The sequence below is a fragment of the Pongo abelii genome, chromosome 1, assembly GCF_028885655.2.
Source record: "Pongo abelii isolate AG06213 chromosome 1, NHGRI_mPonAbe1-v2.0_pri, whole genome shotgun sequence".
NCBI lineage: Eukaryota > Metazoa > Chordata > Mammalia > Primates > Hominidae > Pongo > Pongo abelii.
Genome location: NC_071985.2, coordinates 210,158,024 through 210,177,097, shown reverse-complemented (window position 1 = coordinate 210,177,097; position 19,074 = coordinate 210,158,024). Strand labels below are relative to the sequence as shown.

General features: G+C 48.0%; 1 protein-coding gene and 1 pseudogene across 2 annotated transcripts in view; one reads left to right on the top strand and one right to left on the bottom strand.

The window, feature by feature from the left end:
- Positions 1-19,074, bottom strand: part of TCEA3 (transcription elongation factor A3) — a 47,656-nt gene that overhangs the window by 13,861 nt on the left and 14,721 nt on the right. For both annotated transcript variants that reach the window (XM_054540323.2, XM_054540329.2), the window contains 4 exons: positions 15,285-15,347; positions 4,460-4,623; positions 4,214-4,269; positions 516-671 (listed from right to left, as the gene is read on the bottom strand). In XM_054540323.2, coding sequence (XP_054396298.1) covers positions 516-671; positions 4,214-4,269; positions 4,460-4,623; positions 15,285-15,347 — 439 coding nt within the window. The remainder of the gene's footprint in view (positions 1-515; positions 672-4,213; positions 4,270-4,459; positions 4,624-15,284; positions 15,348-19,074) is intronic.
- LOC103888863 (single-stranded DNA-binding protein, mitochondrial-like) lies at positions 17,445-18,793 on the top strand (annotated as a pseudogene).

Sequence of the window (19,074 nt, the reverse complement as noted above, 5' to 3'; positions counted from 1 at the left end):
TACATACACACACATACATACCACACACACACTCCACATACACACACCACACACACACCCCACATATATCCACTACACACCTCACACATCATACATACCACACAGACATGCACTCCACACGTACAGCCCCCACACATACTGCACAATCTAGCTCTGGGGCCAGACAGCTTGCCTCCTGACTTCAACTCTTTCTAGCTGTGTGCATGGGCAAATCCGTTCACTCCTCTGAGCCTCAGGATCCTCATCTGTAGAATGGGGATAATACACCTTTCTATCTCAGTTGGTGTGAACACAAACTTGGCCAATTCGCTGAACACACTTAGCACAGCACTTAGAACCTATTAGCTGTGTTCAGTATCCTGCTAGTCCAGAGCCCGGTGGGGAGGCTGAGATGAGGCTGGTTGGAAAAGCTCCCTGGCTCATTGCTGATGAGTCACGAGCCACTGACCCTCTGCACTAGGCAGGGCTAGGGGGACCTGGCTTCCTGCCTCACCATGCAGACGCCCTGCTCTCACCTCTGCCGTCATCTTGGCTATAAGCCCTGCGGAGATGGCCCCACTGAGCACGTTCCGCCGCAGACCGGGGTTCCTGGGGTCCTTGAGGTTGCTAATGCGGCTGCGCACGCGGTTCCGGTACTTCATGTCCGTGCTCTTGAGCTCTTGGTAGATATGTGACACAGTCAAGGGCCGGCCAGCCATTCATGGAGGGGCACAGAAGGGTGCAGGCCTGGCCCTGATGCCTGAGAGCTCCAGAACCCTTTCTTCCTCTCCTTGGACTTCTACAGGAGTTGGGCCCCTCTTTTGTGACCTCTGACTCTCCAAGTGAGGATGTCTCTCGGGCATTTGTGGTCAGCCAAGTAGCAGAGAAAGAAAATAGCTTCTGGGGTAAGCTCAAATCATAGCAAGCACTATAGTGTCAGGGACACCAGGACCCTGGATTTGTCTGAGCCTCTTGTGTGACCTCAGGTGAGTCACACAACCTCTACACACCTGAGTTTCCTTATGTATAAAATACAAGGATTCTGTGAGCTAAGCCACATGATGCACTAGTGTGGTGTCTGGGACATATCAAATGCTCAACATGTATGGGCTGCTAAGATGATGACAAGGATGCGGATAACTTCTAGTTTGGAAGGGCCCCTGGAGGTTGTGAGTCCAGCTGTCAGAGGAAAAGATTAAGAGCCACATGTTTAAGGCTCTAAGTATTGCAAAAAAGAAACCACTGAGTTTTGTTTAATCTGGTGTTCCCAATACATTTGATTATAGAGTCCCCTTCCCCTGCGTCCTTTCCCCTACAAGACCTGTTACCATCCCATGGAACCCACGCTGGGAATTGCTGGTCAGAGTTACTTCTCCCATTAATAGATGAGGCAGCTGGGGCTTAGAAAGGGTGCAGGACCTTGCTCAAGGCCACCGGGCAAATTCCCAGCAGAGACAGGGCTAGAAGCCAGACCCCTCCTGACGGTAACACTCTCTCCACTCACCCGGCAGGAAGTCATCCCTGGCCACCAAACACAGAGTTTCTGTCCAAACACTGCATCCTAGGCAGGCTTCCGAGCCTCCCACTCCCTCCACCCTCTGGAGGAGCTCAGGGAACACAGTCTCATTTTCTTGGTCTCCTGAGCCAAAGAAGATCAGGAAGACAAAGCTGTTGCTGGGAAAAGCCATATACAAGAAAGAGACTGCGGAGAATGTGGAAAAATGAAAACAGATGACTTGCTAGAAGTGGTGGGAGGGGAGGTGGTATTCTTTCTTTTTTCTGTTATTGTTTTAATGTTGTTTGTAAAATAAAAGTGTGAAAAGCAAAGAATATGCCACAATGCATGTGAAAGCCAAAAAATGTGTTTTTAAAATGTACCACTTGGGATTCCTGGGGTATGTTGATATGTGGAGCCAGCAGGGCTGGCGATACTTTCACCAGCCTCTTTCTGACTCCCTCTCCATGTCCCAAGGCCACAGGAGGGGATGAGGCGGAGAGCAGAAGCAGGGGGGCGGGGGGGGGGGCGTGGGGGGGGCACGGGCCCCTCAGAGGAACTTTTGGCTGCATTGTTAGCACAGGGCCACTCCAAAGAGGACATATCTATTTTAGGACATAGAGCAGTCAAGTCCCAAATGTACCCTCCCCCTGATCTCCAGCTAGCTAAGAACAAAGAGCTAAAGGGTTTGATGCAGCTTTGATTTCCTCTCCTTTAAAAGAGGGACATTCAGGTCGGGGGTGGTGGCTCATGCCTGTAATGCCAGCATTTTACAAGGCTGAGGAGGGCGGATCACCTGAGGTCAGGAGTTCAAGACCAGCCTGGCCAACATGGTGAAACCCCATCTCTACAAAAAATACAACAAAATTAGCCAGGTGTGGTGGTGGGCACCTGTAATCCCAGCTACTTGGGAGGCTGAGGCAGCAGAATCACTTGAACCCAGAAGGCAGCGGTTGCAGTGAGCTGAGATCATGCCACTGCACTCCAGCCTGGGCAACAGAGCAAGATTCCATCTCAAAAAAAAAAAAAAAGGAAATTTCAGTGGATGGAGGGAAGGCTGGGAGTGGAACTTTGTACTGGACCATCTGCTGTTGTTTCAAACTGGGATTAAAGGTGGAGAGGACCTGCTTGGAGGGATGACTGTTCAGGAGAAAACGAAGATGAAACTCGTGATAGTTCTGATACCTTGTGTTCTGCCTTGCTGAATTAACGGGAAATGATGAAAATGTACTTTTGGAGGTGCTGAACGGCTCCAGACTTGTTGGGGTATTGCTGATTAATCATTCAATGGGAGCAGAGAGAAACCACCAGAAAATGAGTTGGAGGGAATTAGGATAGGCCACAGGAAGGAGATGGAAACGCAAATTTGTCGTCTGCAGATCGGCCCCTGGCTCTCCTCAACAGACCCTGCTGAACTCTGCAGGTAGAACCCAGGAGCCCTCAAAAGGGTCGCTCACACCTCGGTGTGACACTTAGACTTCCTGTCCCCTGACTTGTCTCCCCGCTCCAATACCATGCAAACCTTTGTCGCTAGTAAAAGAAGTTCCATGTTTTCATTCAGTTGGGGCCAAGTGAGGAGAGATTTTTTTTCTCCCAAGCCAAACATCTTTTGGTGCAACAGATCTATTAATATATCCCAGTGGTGGTCACCTCTCCTGTCTACACAAGGCCCCTTTCAGGTGAGAAGTTGGGGAGTGGGGGGCACATGGAAAGGATTCAGTACATAGAATCCAAAGACAAAGTCTCCAGTCCCACTTTGACAGTTCTGAGCCTCAGACTCCTTGTCCGTAAAATGGGAACAGTCCTTGCCTCACAGAGAATGCTGTCAGAGAGCTAACAGAGGTAGGAAGTGTCAATTGGCCGTTGTAGTGCTTGATATATATTTGGGAGTAAAAAAACGGAGGGCGGGGTGCTGGATGTGGTGGCTCACGCCTGTAATCCCAGCATTTTGGGATGCAAAGGGGGGGGGGGTGGTGCATCACCTGAGGTCAGGAGTTCGAGACCAGCCTGACCAACATCGTGAAACCCCATCTCTACTAAAAGTACAAAATTAGCCAGGTATGATGGTACATGCCTGTAATTCCAGCTACTTGAGAGGCTGAGGCAGGAGAATCGCTTGAACCTGGAAGTTGTAGGTTGCAGTGAGGCGAGACTGCGCCATTGCACTCCAGCCTGGGCAACAAGAGTGAAACTCCATCTCAAAAAAAAAAAAAAAAAAAAAGGGAGCTGTTAACATCAGAGGATGGGAGAGGGGAAAAGGCTGAACATGGGAAATGCTGACCTCTCTGTCTAGTCTGTTCCTGGAAGTAACGACTTGGCCAACTGAGGCACGCTATTACACAGCCTAGCTGGCACAGCCGCTGAGCCTCCAGGTTCCAGGGTCACACTTTCTGGGTTCAGATCCCATCTCTGCTACTACCATTAGCTGTATGGGCTTTGGGAAATGATTTGACCTCTCTGAGTCTCAGTGACTTCACCCATGAAACTGGATAAATCAGGGAACCTACTGTGGGGTTGTTATCAACACTGAATGAGGTACTGCTCATTTTCAAGTTTTGCTGGCAGGTGTAAAATAATAATGAATGTTAGATAGAATTAAGAACTCTGGTTCAGGGGCAGAGCAGGGGCCATTCCCGGAGCCCTTCCTCTCCTTCCTCACTTTCCCAGCTCGCTTGCACCTTGGAGGGGTGCTGCTAGATAGTGCAGACACCCACAGCCCCGGCACGGTTCAAGGATATGATCTTCGATTTCTGATGCCATCTTGTCACAGTTGACTCCATAGTCCTTGTAATCATCTAAAAGAGATTCGAGAAATACAGGTATCAGCCAGACACAACGTACGCAGTGAAGCCTGCTTGTACCTGGGACTAGAGTGTTCCTGTACCATCCCTTGGGGTGCTGAGAAAGACTGAATTTCATCTGCCCTTGGTGAGATTGGGAAAAGGGACTCCTTCCCTCCCTCATCCCTAGCCCAGGCTCTCTCACCATCCGCCTTCAGGGCTGCTGACAGCATCTCCACACACTTGTCCCGGACAGAGTCCCCTGTGAGATAGCAGGGGGCCAGGAGACAGATGGAAGAGGCAAACGTGGGGGTCAAGGGACTGCTAGGTGTTTTGGGGCTCTCCGTTTTTGATTTGCTGCTGTTTGATCTGAGGATGACAATCAGTAACAGACATTTGACATTAAGAGAGTAAAGCATTTATTGAGCAGCATTCTAGATGTCTTGATGGATGATCTCCTATAATCCACACAACAACCCCATGAGGTAGGTACTATTTTAGGCACTTGACATGGATCATCTCATTTAAACCTCGTGACAACCCCATGAGGTTTATACTATTCTTATCCCCATTTGAGAGACGCATTTTAAAGTGCATGGTAGAGAAAGATGTATCTAAGGGTGCACTTGGCTCAGGTAACATATTGATGAACCAGTAGAAACAGAATTCAAACCCAGGCAGTTGGCTTTTAACCAGCCACTGTGCTTTACTCATTATAGAACAGTGTAACACCACCAATAATTATATGCAATTGATTATGCACTGTGCTAGCTGCTCCCTATCTATGCTCTCCTAAATGTATGAACTGTTTATTCACTCATTCACTAAATATTTATTACAAACCTATTCTCCAGGCGCTTGCCAAGAACAAAGGATAATGCAGATAAGTCAGCAAAGCTCCTTCCCTCAGGGGGCTTACAGTCTAGTGAATAGTGACTATCTACCACCATTTAAAAGGGCTGGCTTTGCTAGACGCCAGAACTGTGCCAGGCACTTTACAAGAATTTTCCAATTTAATCTTCATAGCAGTCCCAGGAGGTAGATACTCTCATCATCGCCATTTAAAGACGAGGAAATGAACCCAGAGAGGTACACTACTGAGATTTGCCTAAGGCTATACACCACCACGATTTGAATCCACATCTGTCTAATTCCAACACCTATCCTCTTTTTATTAATTTATTTTATTTTTTGAGACACGGTCTCTCTCTCTGTCACCCAGGCTGGAGTGCGGTGGTGCAATCATGGCTCACTACAGCCTTGACCTCTTGGGCTCAGGCAGTCCTCCCACCTTAGCCTCCAAGGAGCTGGGACCACAGGAGCACACCATCATGCCGGGCTAATTTTTACATTTTTTTGTGGAGATGGGATCTCACCATGTTGCCCAGGCTGATCTAAAACTCCTGGACTCAAGCAATCCACCTGCCTTGGCCTCCCAAAGTGCTGGGATTACAGGTGTGAGCCACCACACCCAGCCAACACCTATGCTATAATCTATGATGTACTATCTAAGAATTATCTCATTCAGGTTTTGTTTTAATATATATATATCCATATATGCACAGACATTTAGAAGGCTAACTATGTGGCTCAAGCTGTCATAACAAAATATCAGATTGGGAGGCTTCGCTAGCAGAAATTTATTTCTCATGGTTCTGGAGGCTGGGAAGCCCAAGATCAAGTTGCTGGCCAGTTTGCTTTCTGGTGAGGGCTCTCTCTTTGCTCGTGAATGGCAATCTTCTCATTGTATTCACATGGTGTCTCTTCTCATAGGGACACTAATCCTATTGGATTAGGGCTCCATTCTTATGACCTCATTTAACCTTAATGAAGGCCCTATCCCCAAATACAGTCACAATGGGGTTTGGGATTTCAATGTATGAATTTTAGGGGGTCACAAACATTCAGCCCATAATACCATGTTAATAGCAATTATCTCTCTGAGATGGAATGATAGGAGATTTTCATTTTCTTCGTTTGCTTATGCCTATTTGCTAAATCTTCTATAAAGTATATATCTACTTTTGCAATATGAGAAGCGCTTTTTTTTTTTTTTTTTTTTGAGAGGGAGTCTTACTCTGTCATCCAGGCTGTCACTCTGTCATCCAGGCTGGAGTGCAGTGGCACAATCTTGGCTCACTGTAACCTCCACCTCCCGGATTCAAGTGATTCTCCTGCCTCAGCCTCCCTAGTAGCTGGGATTACTGGTGTGCGCCACCACGCCCGGCTAATTTATGTATTTTTAGTAGAGATGGGGTTTTGCCATGTTGGCCAGGCTGGTCTCGAACCCCTGACCTCAGGTGATCCACCCGCCTTGGCCTCCCAAAGTGTCAGGATTACAGGCATGAGCTACTGTGCCCGGCCAAAAAATGCATTCTTGGCAGAAATACATGGAAGTGTAGAAGGCCAAGGTTTGCATGGGCAATGTCAAAGGGCTCAATGCAGCTGGAGTGTGAGGGTGAGGGAGCTTGTAAGAAGGAGAGGGAGTTGGAGAGAAAGGATCTAACCAGACTCTGGGGTTTGTTAAGGATGGTAAAACAAAAGCCACCACTTACCACAGCTCTGCTGTTTATTCTTTTTGATAACCCTAAAAGTCACAAATTACCGGGCCCATTTTACAGATGATGGAACGGAGCCTTGAAGAAGTGAAGTGTCAATCATAGCTCACTGCAATCTCGAGCTCCTGGGTTCAAACAATCCTCCTGCCTCAGCCTCCCAAGTAGCTAGGACTGACTACAGGCAGATGCCGCCACACCAGGCTATTTTTTTTTTTTTTTTTTTTTTGTAGAAATGGGGGTCTCAATATGTTGCTCAGGCTGGACTCAAACTCCTGGCCTCAAGTGATCCATTCGCCTTGGCCTCCCAATGTGCTGGGATTACAGGCATGAGCCATTGTGCCTGGCATGACTTTGTGATAGTTGCACAACTCCCTCCCTCCCTCCCAAGATGTTTTTGCACTATTCTTAAGGTAGGAGCCAGGAAGTCAGGCAGTCTCTGTCTTCATTCCTCTGCTCTTCTCACCTCCTTTTTCAATAACCCGTCAGAATCTGCCAGCCAGCCTCTATATCTCTGCTCAGAAAAAAGTGGACTCATCAGAGTTGAAAAAATTAAGGTCCCCTCCTGGAGTGAAATTAAGACCCACTCAAGGGTCTTACCAAACTGAGCCCTTGTGGAAGCGCCCAGAGAGCTGCTGCATTTCCTCACTCCAGGAGGCACCATTTACATTAGTAGCTTGGTACCTCCTGTAATTATACAGTGCACAGCTTGGGCAGCTGCACCAGGCAGCCTTGGGGCCTGGATCCACAGCTGCTTCTCATGTTCACTTTCAGGCTGTGGACATGCTACTTCCTTTCAGGAAGAAGGGGATTCTGGACTTCTGACAAAGTCTCAGGCCCAGGGAGTTGTGTCTGAGAGTGAGGCTGACTGAGTAGCCCAGGCTTCTCAGGATCAACAACCTGGAGTTACCAGAGAATTCCATCCAACATCCTGCTGGGCACAGCTCAGTGTGGACTCTGCTGGTGACCTCCCTGTCCCCAACCTCTTGCTGTTTGGCCTGACCTTGGATCTCCTCTTTGACTCCAGACCCCTGAGCCTTTGGGATTTTTGCGTTCTCTAGAGACTTGAGGTTCCTCAAAGGTGTCTCCGTGCATACCGGTGAGGTGGGCTGGGGATGGTAAACTCTGTTCTTACAAGGTTTACATTTCGAATTTCTAAAAATTTTGTCCAAAGGGATTAATTTCCTAGCTTTTATGTATTTATTTTTAATGCAGTTTGATTCTACCCGACCCTGCCTGACAACTGGGTTGCCTGGCAGCATGGTGGAGGGACAGGGAAGCTGAGATCCAAGCAGATTTCTCCTGGAGTCAGATTGCAGCAGGAGGTTTGGGTGAGGAAAGGCTGGACAGGGCATCAACTAGCGGGGCTGTCAGCAACCAAAATGGATGTTCCTGCCCCCAAGCCTGGTCCTGGTCACTGGATTCCCGCCTGAACAGTCACAATAGCCCCAAAACTGGTTTCCCTGTGTCCTCTACCCCCACTACAATCCATTTGCCAAAGGGCCGCCAAAGGGACTTTTCAAAAATTCACAGCTTATCAAGTCACTCCCCTGCTTCTAACCCTCCAACACAGGGGTTCCCACCCCCTGGGGCGATGGACTGGTACCAGTCTGTGGCCTGTTAGGAACCAGGCCACACAGCAGGAGGTGGGCCCTGCTGTGAACTGTGCATGTCAGGGATCTAGGTTGCACGCTCCTTACGAGAATCTAATGCCTGATGATCAGAGGTGGAATAGTTTCATCTTGAAACCATCCCCTACAAGCTCTGGTCCATAGAAAAACTGTCTTCTATGAAACCAGTCCCTGGTGCCAAAAAGGTTGGGGACTGGTGGTGTAACAGCTTCCAATTATTTTTCGCATAAAGTAAAACTCCTGGCCGGGTGCAGTGGCTCATGCCTAAAGTCCCAGCAATTTGGCAGATCGAGGTGGGAGGATCACTTGTGGTCAGGAGTTCAAGACCAGCCTGGCCAACATGGCGAAACACTGTCTGTGCTAAACATATAAAAATTAGCTGGGTATGGTGGCGCACGCCTGTAATCCCAGCTACTCAAAAGGCTGAGGCACAAGAATCGCTTGAACCCGGGAGGTGGAGGCTGTAGTGAGCCGAGATCATGCCATTGCACATCAGCCTGAGCGACCGAGCAAGACTGTGTCTCCAAAAAAACAAACAAAAACAAAACCAAAAGCTCACCACAGCCTCCCAGCCCCTGCACATCCTGCCCCTACCCGCTTTCTGATGTAATCTCATGCCATGCTCTCCGCATGGTTTACAGAAGGCCTCCACAGCACTGCTTCTTTCTGTTCCTTAAACATACCCATCCCTCCCACTGCCGGGCCTTTGCACAGGCTGGTCTTCCTTCCTGGACTGCTCTTCCTCCTCCAGGTCTCAGCTTGCATGAGGGAGGCCTTCCCTCACCACTTCAGCCGAGGCTGACAGTCCCTGCCCTGTAATTCTCTAGCACATCACCTGATTTCTCTCTTTTACAGCACTTATCCAAGTGTATGATTAACTTGTCTATGTGTTTATAAACATCGTCTGCCTCCATCTCCAGATTACAGGCTCCAGAGTATTGGGACCTTGTCATGGGTTCACCACTGCATTCCAGCTCCTGTAACAGTGCTCTAGGTGGACACTTGATACATCATTGCTAAATGGATGGATGAATGAATAAATGAATGAATACATGATGAATTGAGGAATTGACCACAGAGAGATGAAAGGCACACCCAGAGGGTCCCCCAGGGCTGAAATGTGGAAAGAGGAAGGTCCTGTTTGGAAGGACAGTGGCCCCACTCTCTGGGCCTAAGAGAGGGATCTCTCTCTCTGGGAGTACAAGAGGGATCTCTCTCAAAGCCAGCCTCTGTCAACTCCCAGAACCCAGGCAACGCCATCTCCTGCAGCTAGGATGGTGCCTCGCCGACCTGTGTGTGCCATTGCACATTCTCAACAGCTATGACTCACCACAGGAAAACTGTCAGGGGAGCCTGCAGCATGCTGCTTTGAAGGAGCCCCAAAGAATAACAGTAATAATGGTGGTCATTTTTGAAATGACTGCACTGAGTTGGTTTACTTATTAAGAACCTAGGCTCTGGAGTCAAACTCTCAGGTTCACAGCCTGATACCAACACTTTGTAGCTATGTGACCTTGGGTGAGTTCCTTAACCCCTAGGTGCCTCAGTTTTTTTCACACGTAAAATGGGAATAACAATAGTACCCATCTTATGGGGCAGATGAAAGCAACTAAGTGACAAAGTATTAGGCAGTTTACATAGATAACCAGGTTTCATGTGAGTATTATTACAAAGTATTATGTATTTATTGAGCATTTACATGGTTTGGGAACAGTGCTGGGTATTTCATTACCTCATTTAATCCTCACAATGACCTTGAGAGGAGTTCATAATTGTCTCCATTTTACAGATCAATAGATTGAAGCTCAGAGAGCTGAACTGAATTATGCATCCAAGTTACTGTCCCAAGTTATCCATCCAACTAGCAAAGGGTATAGTCAGACCACCAACCTGTCTGTCGCCCTTCCAAATTCTTTCCAACACATCAACTGTGTCTTTAAAAGAGAGGTTTCCAGAGTCCTCCTACCTGAGCAAGACTAGGCTGTTTGGAGCATTTCTTCCCACCTTCCTGGCAGGGCACACCCAGCCCCGGTCCCGCCCCCTCGGTTAGGAGCTGGCTGGCTGGCTGGAATTCGTGTCTGGGCAGCATTTCAGGCAGCCACACTCCTTTTGCTTTCAATGCACACGCCTGGGAACTGAGCCAAACTGCAGAGAGGGCATCATCGGCCGGGGTGGGAGGTTGGATTTATCAACAGCTTCCTTCTGCTCCCCGGATGTGCCCGCCCCGCACCAGTCCTTAGAAAATCCTCCTGCCCCAGGTCTAAGTAGAGAGGCATCTGGAGGCCGGGCTCGCTGCTTCTGTGCGCCACCTCGAGGGCATTTCAGTTACTGCATCAGCGAGCATGCACTGCAAATGGCAAATCATTTTGACAGGCAGGTAAAAGGACAACTGAGAACAGTCAACTTTCTCCCCTGTCACTATTGTATCCTTCGTGGTCTGCTTCCTGGTACTCCAGCTACAGTTCCCAGAGCATCGTGCTCACTCCCACTTCCACACCTTTGCGTGTGCCATTTCTTTCTGCTTGAAATGACTCTCCTGACTTGCCTCCGAAACTCCTCCTATTAGACTTTCCATCCTCAGCTCAAATACTTTCTCTTCCACGAAGGCTCCTTTGACTTTTATAGTCATATTGAGACACGCTTCCTGTGTTCCCACGGTGTTTTATACCTACCCCTTTCTAAAAACATGCATTTTGGTGTCTGCCTCTGCACTCATGGTTAGCCCTAAGAAGGGAGAGGTGATGAGTTTCAACCTTTGCCTGGCCTTAGAGGTCAAAAACGGGTGGGCTACAGATATGTTTTGTCTCCCTACTGTGTCATAGAAAAATGTGAATATGTTGCTGATATTGAAAATCGGGAGTTTTGGCTGGGCGTGGTGGCTCACACCTGTAATCCCAGCACCTTGGGTGGTTGAGGCAGGAGGATTGCTTGATCCCAGGAGTTCGAGACCAGCCTGGGCAACAAAGTGAGACTCTGTCTCTACAAAAAAAATTTTTTTTTAAGTTAGCCGGGTGTGGTGGCATGCACCTGTGGTCCTAGCTACACGGGAGGCTGGAGCAGGAGGATCGCTTGAGCCCAGGAGGTTGAGGCTACAGTGAGCCCTGTTTATACCACTGCACTCCAGCCTGGGTGAGATCCTGTCTCAAAAAAGGTGGTGTGGGGGAGTTCCATATGAAAATCTAGGTGTCTGGCTTTTCTTTAAAAAATTGGAAAACATGGCACCCTGGACCTGCATTTCCCCAAAGCAACAATCAGCTGGGGTGGGGTAGCGGCTGCCCCCTTCAGACAGGCATATACTTTCTAGTTTGCCATGATCTCCACTAGCCACCCAGTGTATGCATGTGCCCTTGATCCCCGGCGAATGTTGAATTTGCAAGGAAGTGCTCAATAGATGTGCTTGCCAAATCAATGAATGGATGAATGAACAGAAGAGAAAAATGAAATAGAGAAGTAAATCATGCAGGAAACAGTCTGGGTAGGAGACAAATTAATGAGATTTGCTGCCTGGCATGGTGGCTCACGCCTGTAATCCCAGCACTTTGCGGGGCCGAAGAGGGTGGATCACAAGGTCAAGAGATCGAGACCATCCTGGCCAACATGGTGAAACCCCGTCTCTACTAAAAATACAAAAAATTAGCTGGGCATGGTGGCATGCGCCTGTAGTCCCAGCTACTTTGGAGGCTGAGGCAGGAGAATCATTTGAACCTGGGAGATGGAAGTTGCACTGAGCCGAGATCGTGCCGCTGTACTCCAGCCTGGCAACAGAGCGAGACTGCATCTCAAAAAAAAAAAAAAAAATTAATGAGACTCGCTTGTGTCCCTTTTGGTTTCCTACCCTCAATACTGAACCAGCAGGAAATGGCACAGCTTCTGGAAGGACAAACAGATTCTGTCTGACTGACCTTCAGAGAAAGAATGCATTAGGGGAGGGAGCCAGAAGGTTTCAAGACCATGAAGGCAAAGTCAGGAGAGGAGTCTGGAGGCTCAAGTCCTTACATGAATGTCAAGTGTTTTGATTACAGCATCAAACCCAGAATGTCATTAGTGACCAGTGTTTCATCTGGGGATAGGATGACCCTTCATTATCCAGAAAGGTCCTTCACTCTCCGGGACACTTGGCATCTCTGGTTCCTGCCACGAAATGTCAGGAGTATCCCCCTCCTTCTCACCTTACCCCTACTTTGGCCCAAGTCATAGTGACTTGGGCCAAAAACGCCTCCACACATTTCTAAATGACCCCTGCTGAGATCCACTGGTCTAGAACCAGGATGACACTGGAGCCACCATTTCTAGGCCTGACCCACATCAGACATTGCTAATTGACTGCAGAACTTTTTCTACAGCCTCAGACTCCCTTTCCAATCAGCACTCCAGATAGCTTCCACGCATCAGCTGGAGCCAGCTGTCATGTTGGAGGTGTGCAATACAGCCTAGGCCCGTTGAATCTTCATAAAACCTTAAACAACCTAATTTTTGTGTCTCTACTTTTCTTTCCAATGGCAATCTTACTGACACGTTAGGCTTAAAATAATTCTTCAGCTCCCACACCTACTCTCCCAGAGGCCAACACCCTTATCATCCCACCAAGGTGTCCCAAAACCCAATGTGGCCCATGGACCCTAATCGTTCTCCTTGATCTGCTGCTTGGCCACTTCCTGGCCCGGCCTGCTCTCCTTGGCCCTGTTTCTCCTGCTCTGACCTCTGACCACTCTCTTGGACCACACTTCACACCCACTCCTTTATCCACAATCTTTCCTTGGTGCCCTCATCCAGGTTCTTCAGATGTCAAGTACACACTAATGACTCTACAATTTTTGTTTTGTTTTGTTTTGTTTTGAGATGGAGTCTCGTTCCGTCCCCCAGGCTGGAGTGCAGTGGCACAATCTCAGCTCATTGCAACCTCCACCTCCCAGGTTCAAGTGATTCTCTTGCCTCAGCCTCCTGAATAGCTGGGATTACAGGCACCTGCCACCACGCCCACTAACTGTTGTATTTTTAGTACAGACGGGGTTTTGCCATGTTGGCCAGGCTGGTCTCGAACTCCCAGCTTCAAGTGATCTGCCCGCCTCAGCCTCCTAAAGTGCTGGGATTACAGGCATGAGCCACCGCACCTGGCCTTGACTCTGCAATTTATATTTCCAGCTGAGACTTTCTTCCTGAGTTGTAGTCTCATATAATCCAACTGCATATTTGACTTCTCCAACTGAATGACTAACACACGCCTCAAATCCAACACATCGAGACCTGAACTCTGGATTTTCCACCCCAAGCCTGATTTGCATAAGCACAGTCTTCCCCACGCCAATTCATGGCAACTCCATCCTTGCAGATGCTCAAGTGAAAAATCTTGGACTCATCCCTGACTCCTCTGTTTCTCTCATTCCCCACATCCAATCTGTCAGGAAGTTCTGTCAGCTTTCCTGTCAAGATATATCCGGAAACCACCCCTTCACCTCATTTCCACCATTACCTCCCTGATCCAAGCCACCATGATATCTTGCCTGAATTACCGCAACAGCCTCCTGGCTGGTGTTGCTGTTCCTTCATTCCTGGCACAGCAGCCAGAGCCATCCTGATAAATTTAGTGACATCATTCCTGCCCTCAGTACCCTCCAATAGCTCCAGCTTTACTCATTCCCCCAACCCTCCCCCTCGCTTAAACTGCTCCAGCCCTCGGCCACCTCACTGTTCCTTGACTCTGCCAGGCACACCCCCACCTCAGGGCACTTGGCTTGGAATGACCCCAATATCTGCTTGGCTAAATCCCTCTTTCAAGCTTTTGCCTAATGGTCACTTCCTCGATGAGGACTTTTCTGACAACTCCATGAATATCCTTCCCCGATACTCTTCCCTAGCCTCTTTTGATTTCCACAGGACTTGTCACCTTCTAAACTTTACCTGTCTCCCCCTACTTAGAATAAAGGCCCCCATCACTGCAGGGATTTTTGTCTCTTTTGTGCATATCTGTATCCCTGGCACCTAGAATAGTTCTCGGCACATAATAGGCCCTCAATAAATATTTGATGACTAAATGACTTGATGATTTATGCTACTTTTGGGTAGACATCCTAGCCAGTTCAGCCCAAATCCAGAGAGAGCCCACTCCAGGTATAGGCTTTCTTTCTTTTTCTTTTCTTTTTTTTGTTTGGTTTTGTTTGTTTTGTTTTTGAGACGGAGTCTCACTCTGTTGCCCAGGTTGGATTGCAGTGGCGCGATCTCAGCTCACTGCAACCTCTGCCTCCTGGGTTCAAGCGATTCTCCTGCCTCAGCCTCCCGAGTAGCTGGGATTACAGGTGCCCACCACCATGCCTGGCTAATTTTTGTATTTTTAGTAGAGGCGGGGTTTTGCCATGTTGGCCAGGCTGGTCTCAAACTCCTGACCTCAAGTGATCCGCCTGCCTTGGCCTTCCAAAGTGCTGGGATTACAGTCATGAGCCACTGTGCCCAGGCTAGGTATCGGTTTTCAAGACCTCTGTCCTCACTGGGTTCAATCGGACCTTGAGACTGGTCCCCTGACAGTGATGGGGCAACAGCAACCAGTCAGCCACCCCAGGGAAGGAGCCACATCCCTGATTTGGGGGCCCACTTGCTAAATGGATGGATGAATGAATAAATGAATGAATACATGATGAATTGAAGAATTGACCACAGAGAGATGAAAGGCACATCCAGAGGGTCCCCCACGACTGAAAGACTGTGTGGGTCTTAGAATACGGGGGCAACATAACGTAGGAGGTTTCTTCCTTCCCTCCTTTCCCCTGCCTTGGGCTTCCTCCATAAAAACAGAGAAGGGGACACAGGCTGAATAGGACACTGGGATGGAGAAAGCTGTGGTTTCCTTTACCTTTCCATCGATGGTCTTTTTGGAGAGGAGGAGGCAGAAGACTTGGAGTCCACAGAGTCTCTCCTGAAAGAAGAAAATTGGCGATGAGACTGCTTTGTGGACTAGCATCAGTACTGACAGGAAGGTGGGGAGAAAGCATCCTGGGAAAAGGCCAGCTGGCTTGAGGCTAAGGAAGCCCACCCGGGCCACAGCTACTTGGGAGAGGGAGCTCCAGGCGGTGCCGGCTGGTCATGACCTTCACCTACCCTCCATCAAGTGAACCAATACAAGGGAAGGAAGTCGATATCTGCCAACGGCCTAACACATGCCATGTATGTGACATGGGTTGTGTTGCTCATTATTAACAACTATTCTCAGCAGGCCCCTGTCCTCCTGGCTGTCAGGCAGGCCTTAGCTAACTGGAGTCCACAGCAACTGGATTCCTGGAGTTGTCTGTACTCATCTGGAACCAGAGAAACAGAGAGATCAGCTTCAGCCTCCCCGGCAGGCACTTTAGGAGGAGGAGAGGAGAAACACATGGGCCTTGGGGATAGAAGAACTGAGTTAAAATAGCAATCAAAAAAGCAGGAGACAAAATTAGACGCGGACTGTGCCTAAAGTCATGCAAGAAAACCAATGCATAGGAGGAAAAGCAGATCTAAAGAAAATATACTCAAATGCTAACCACTGTTACAGCTAGGGTGATGGGATTAAAGGTGATTTTTTTCCCAATTTTTCCAAAATGCATGCAGCTACATTCTTTTTATGATATATAATATAGTTATTCCTTTTACTGGTTTTAAAAAATCAATCTGTTTGTTAATTGCAAACCCCACTTCCCATCTCACTTACCCTGTCTTCCTTTTAATTCCATAGCATGTGTCACCTTCTAGCATACTACATAATTGACTTTTTCTCTTTGAGACAGAGTCTCACTCTGTCACCCAGGCTGGAGTGCAGTGGTGCTATCTCAGCGGCTCACTGCGACCTCCACCTCCTGGGTTCACGTGATTCTCCTGCCTCAGCCTCCTGGGTAGCTGGGACTACAGGCATGTGCCACCATGCCTAGCTAATTTTTATATTCTTAGTAGAGAGGGGGTTTCACCATGTTGGCCTGGCTGGTCTCGAACTCCTGACATCAGGTGATCTGCCCAGTGTTGGGATTACAGGTGTGAGCCACTATGCCTGGCCAATTTACTTATTTATATTTAATTATATTTATTGTCCGACACCCCATGTAAATTCCACAAGAGCAGCATTTGGTGGGTTTTGGTCACTGTGGTGAATATTGTCTGTGCTCAGCCCACTTCCCCTTGGGTGCTCACTCTCTCAGTGCCTCTGGACCCAAGAGCTGCCTCCTGCAAGCTCCCCAGGGCCTCTGTCTGAGGGAGTTCTCCCCCTCAGCTAGGCTGGCTGGAAGTGCTGGTCACTAACTAATGACCCCAGGAGCAGCCCTCCACCAGACACATGGGAGAGGGGAAGAGAGGTCCTCATTCACATGCCCCTGCACTCCCACAACAGGCCCTGGGAGTTCTTCTGTGGGGTTTCTCCCTAGTGCCCCTTGGGGATAGACAATGCAAGCAGGAACCAGAAGCCGGAATTCCTACAGTGGGAGAGGGTAGAGAAGACACGAGACTCCACTCTGGAGAACCACTTTCTGACTCTTCCTCATTGCTTTTCTTTTTAAGATAAATCAGAAATACTCCACAGTTATTGCAAATGACTGTTATGAAAACTATTCAGGAACATTAAAAAAATGCTTAGAATACAATAGCAAGATAAATAAAAAGGTGACAGTTGATACTAGAGCTACAGCATCAGGAAAAGTCTAAAGATTAGACTGTAAGAAAATAGAAACCAGCTGGGTGCAGTGGCTCACACCTGTAATCCCAGCACTTTGGGAGGCCAAAGTGGGCAGATCACTTGAGTCAGGAGTTCGAAACCAGCTTGGCCAACATGGTGAAACCCCATCTCTACTAAAAATACAAAAATTAGCCGGGCATGGTGGCATGCACCTGTAATCCCAGCTACTCGGAGGCTGAGGCAGAGGAATCACTTGAACCTGGGAGATGGTGGTTCCAGTGAGCTGAGATTGTGCCACTGCACTCCAGCCTAGGCAATAGAGGGAGACTCCATCTCAAAAAAAAAAAAAAAAAAAAGAAAGGAAAGAAAATAGAAGCCATGTTTCAAAGACCTGTATTACAGGTACTTCATCAGTTTGTAAGGCATGAGTCCAAAACAGCTAGCAGTTTGGTTCTTGAAAGGTCCCTGAATTGTATGCAGTTACTTGGACAAGTGGGTTAGGACCTTATCATGAGACAGATGGAAGGAAATACTCCAGCACAATATTTTCTCTAGCAACAAATGAGATGTGGTGATCAGGGGACAGGAAAGTATACCAAATGGGTGATGTCTGTCAAGATGACATGGCACAGAATATCAGCATTCTAGCCAGGCCTTGGAGATGTGGCACATCAGTGAAAATGGGGTCTGGAATTTATGTTTATTTTTATTTATTTATTTTGAGATGGAGTCTCAATCTGTCACCCAGGCTGGAGTGCAGTGGCACCATCTTGGCTCACTGCAACCTCCATCCCCTGGGTTCAAGAGATTCCCATGCCTCAGCCTCCCGAGTAGCTGGGATTACAGGCACGCGCTATCATGCCCGGCTAATTTTTGTCTTTTTAGTAGAGATAGGGTTTTGCCATGTTGGTCAGGCTGGTCTCGAACTTCTGACCTCAAGTGATCTGCCCGCCTTGGCCTCCCAAAGTGCTGGGATTACAGGCATGAGTCACTGTGCCCAGCCAGGGGTCTCGAATTTATGCAGAAGAAAAAGTAGACTATGGTGAATACATGGATAAAAATAATGGGAGGCAACAAGCAACAACAATCATAGTGAGGCAGAAATTTAAAAATAAATATGCATTCATTCACTCCAAGAAAAGTAACAGGCAAGGCAAGGGTTAAAAAGAAAAGAACAGGTTTTCCTCTGCCTAGCAAGCTCACTTCAAGGACAGTTATAAGACAATGCTGTTTGGGAAGCCAAGGCCAAAGGAATGGGCTCCAGACACCCCTCCCCTCCAGAGCAAGGTTGAAGGAAAAAAAGAGAGAAAGACAAATTACTATTACTCCTTTCCCCGGCTTCTTAAGCATGGCTATGTTTTACCAATGTCTGTATTTAGCCAGTTCTTGTTTTTCTTTTAATGCAGCTACAAGGCCACCAGCTATGCAAGGCCACCAGCTATGCAAGGCCACCAGCTATGCAAGGCCACAAGTTGTGCTATGCTATGGATCATGTGACCTACCGTATGATTAACTGCTTTTGTTTTGCTTCTGTAAGCCTGCTTATAAAAACCCCGCTCTATCTTTGTTAAAATGCTCAGCTTTTTAGATATGAATCCACTGAGCCAGTGCATACCTTAAATAAACAATCCTCCTGTTCTCCTATCGGTCTCTCTGGTCCTCAGTTTCCTGCAATGATAGCTGATAGTAGGATATTTCTGAGTGACCAGACAAAGGAGAAGGCATAGAATGGGTGATTCTTCTTTGGCCATTGTTTGCTACAGTCTCATTTCCAAATCATATATAATCTTTATAGTTCCTAAGGACAAAAATTCAAATACTGTTTTATATTTAAAAAAATAATTTGCACCCATAGTCCCAGCTACTCAGGAGGCTGAGGTGAGAGGATCACTTGAGCCTAGGAGTTGCAGTCTGCAGTGAGCTGTGATTGCACCACTGCACTCCAGCCTGGGCAACATGGTGAGACTCTGTTTCAAAAAAAAAAAAAAAAAATGGCCAGGCATGGTGG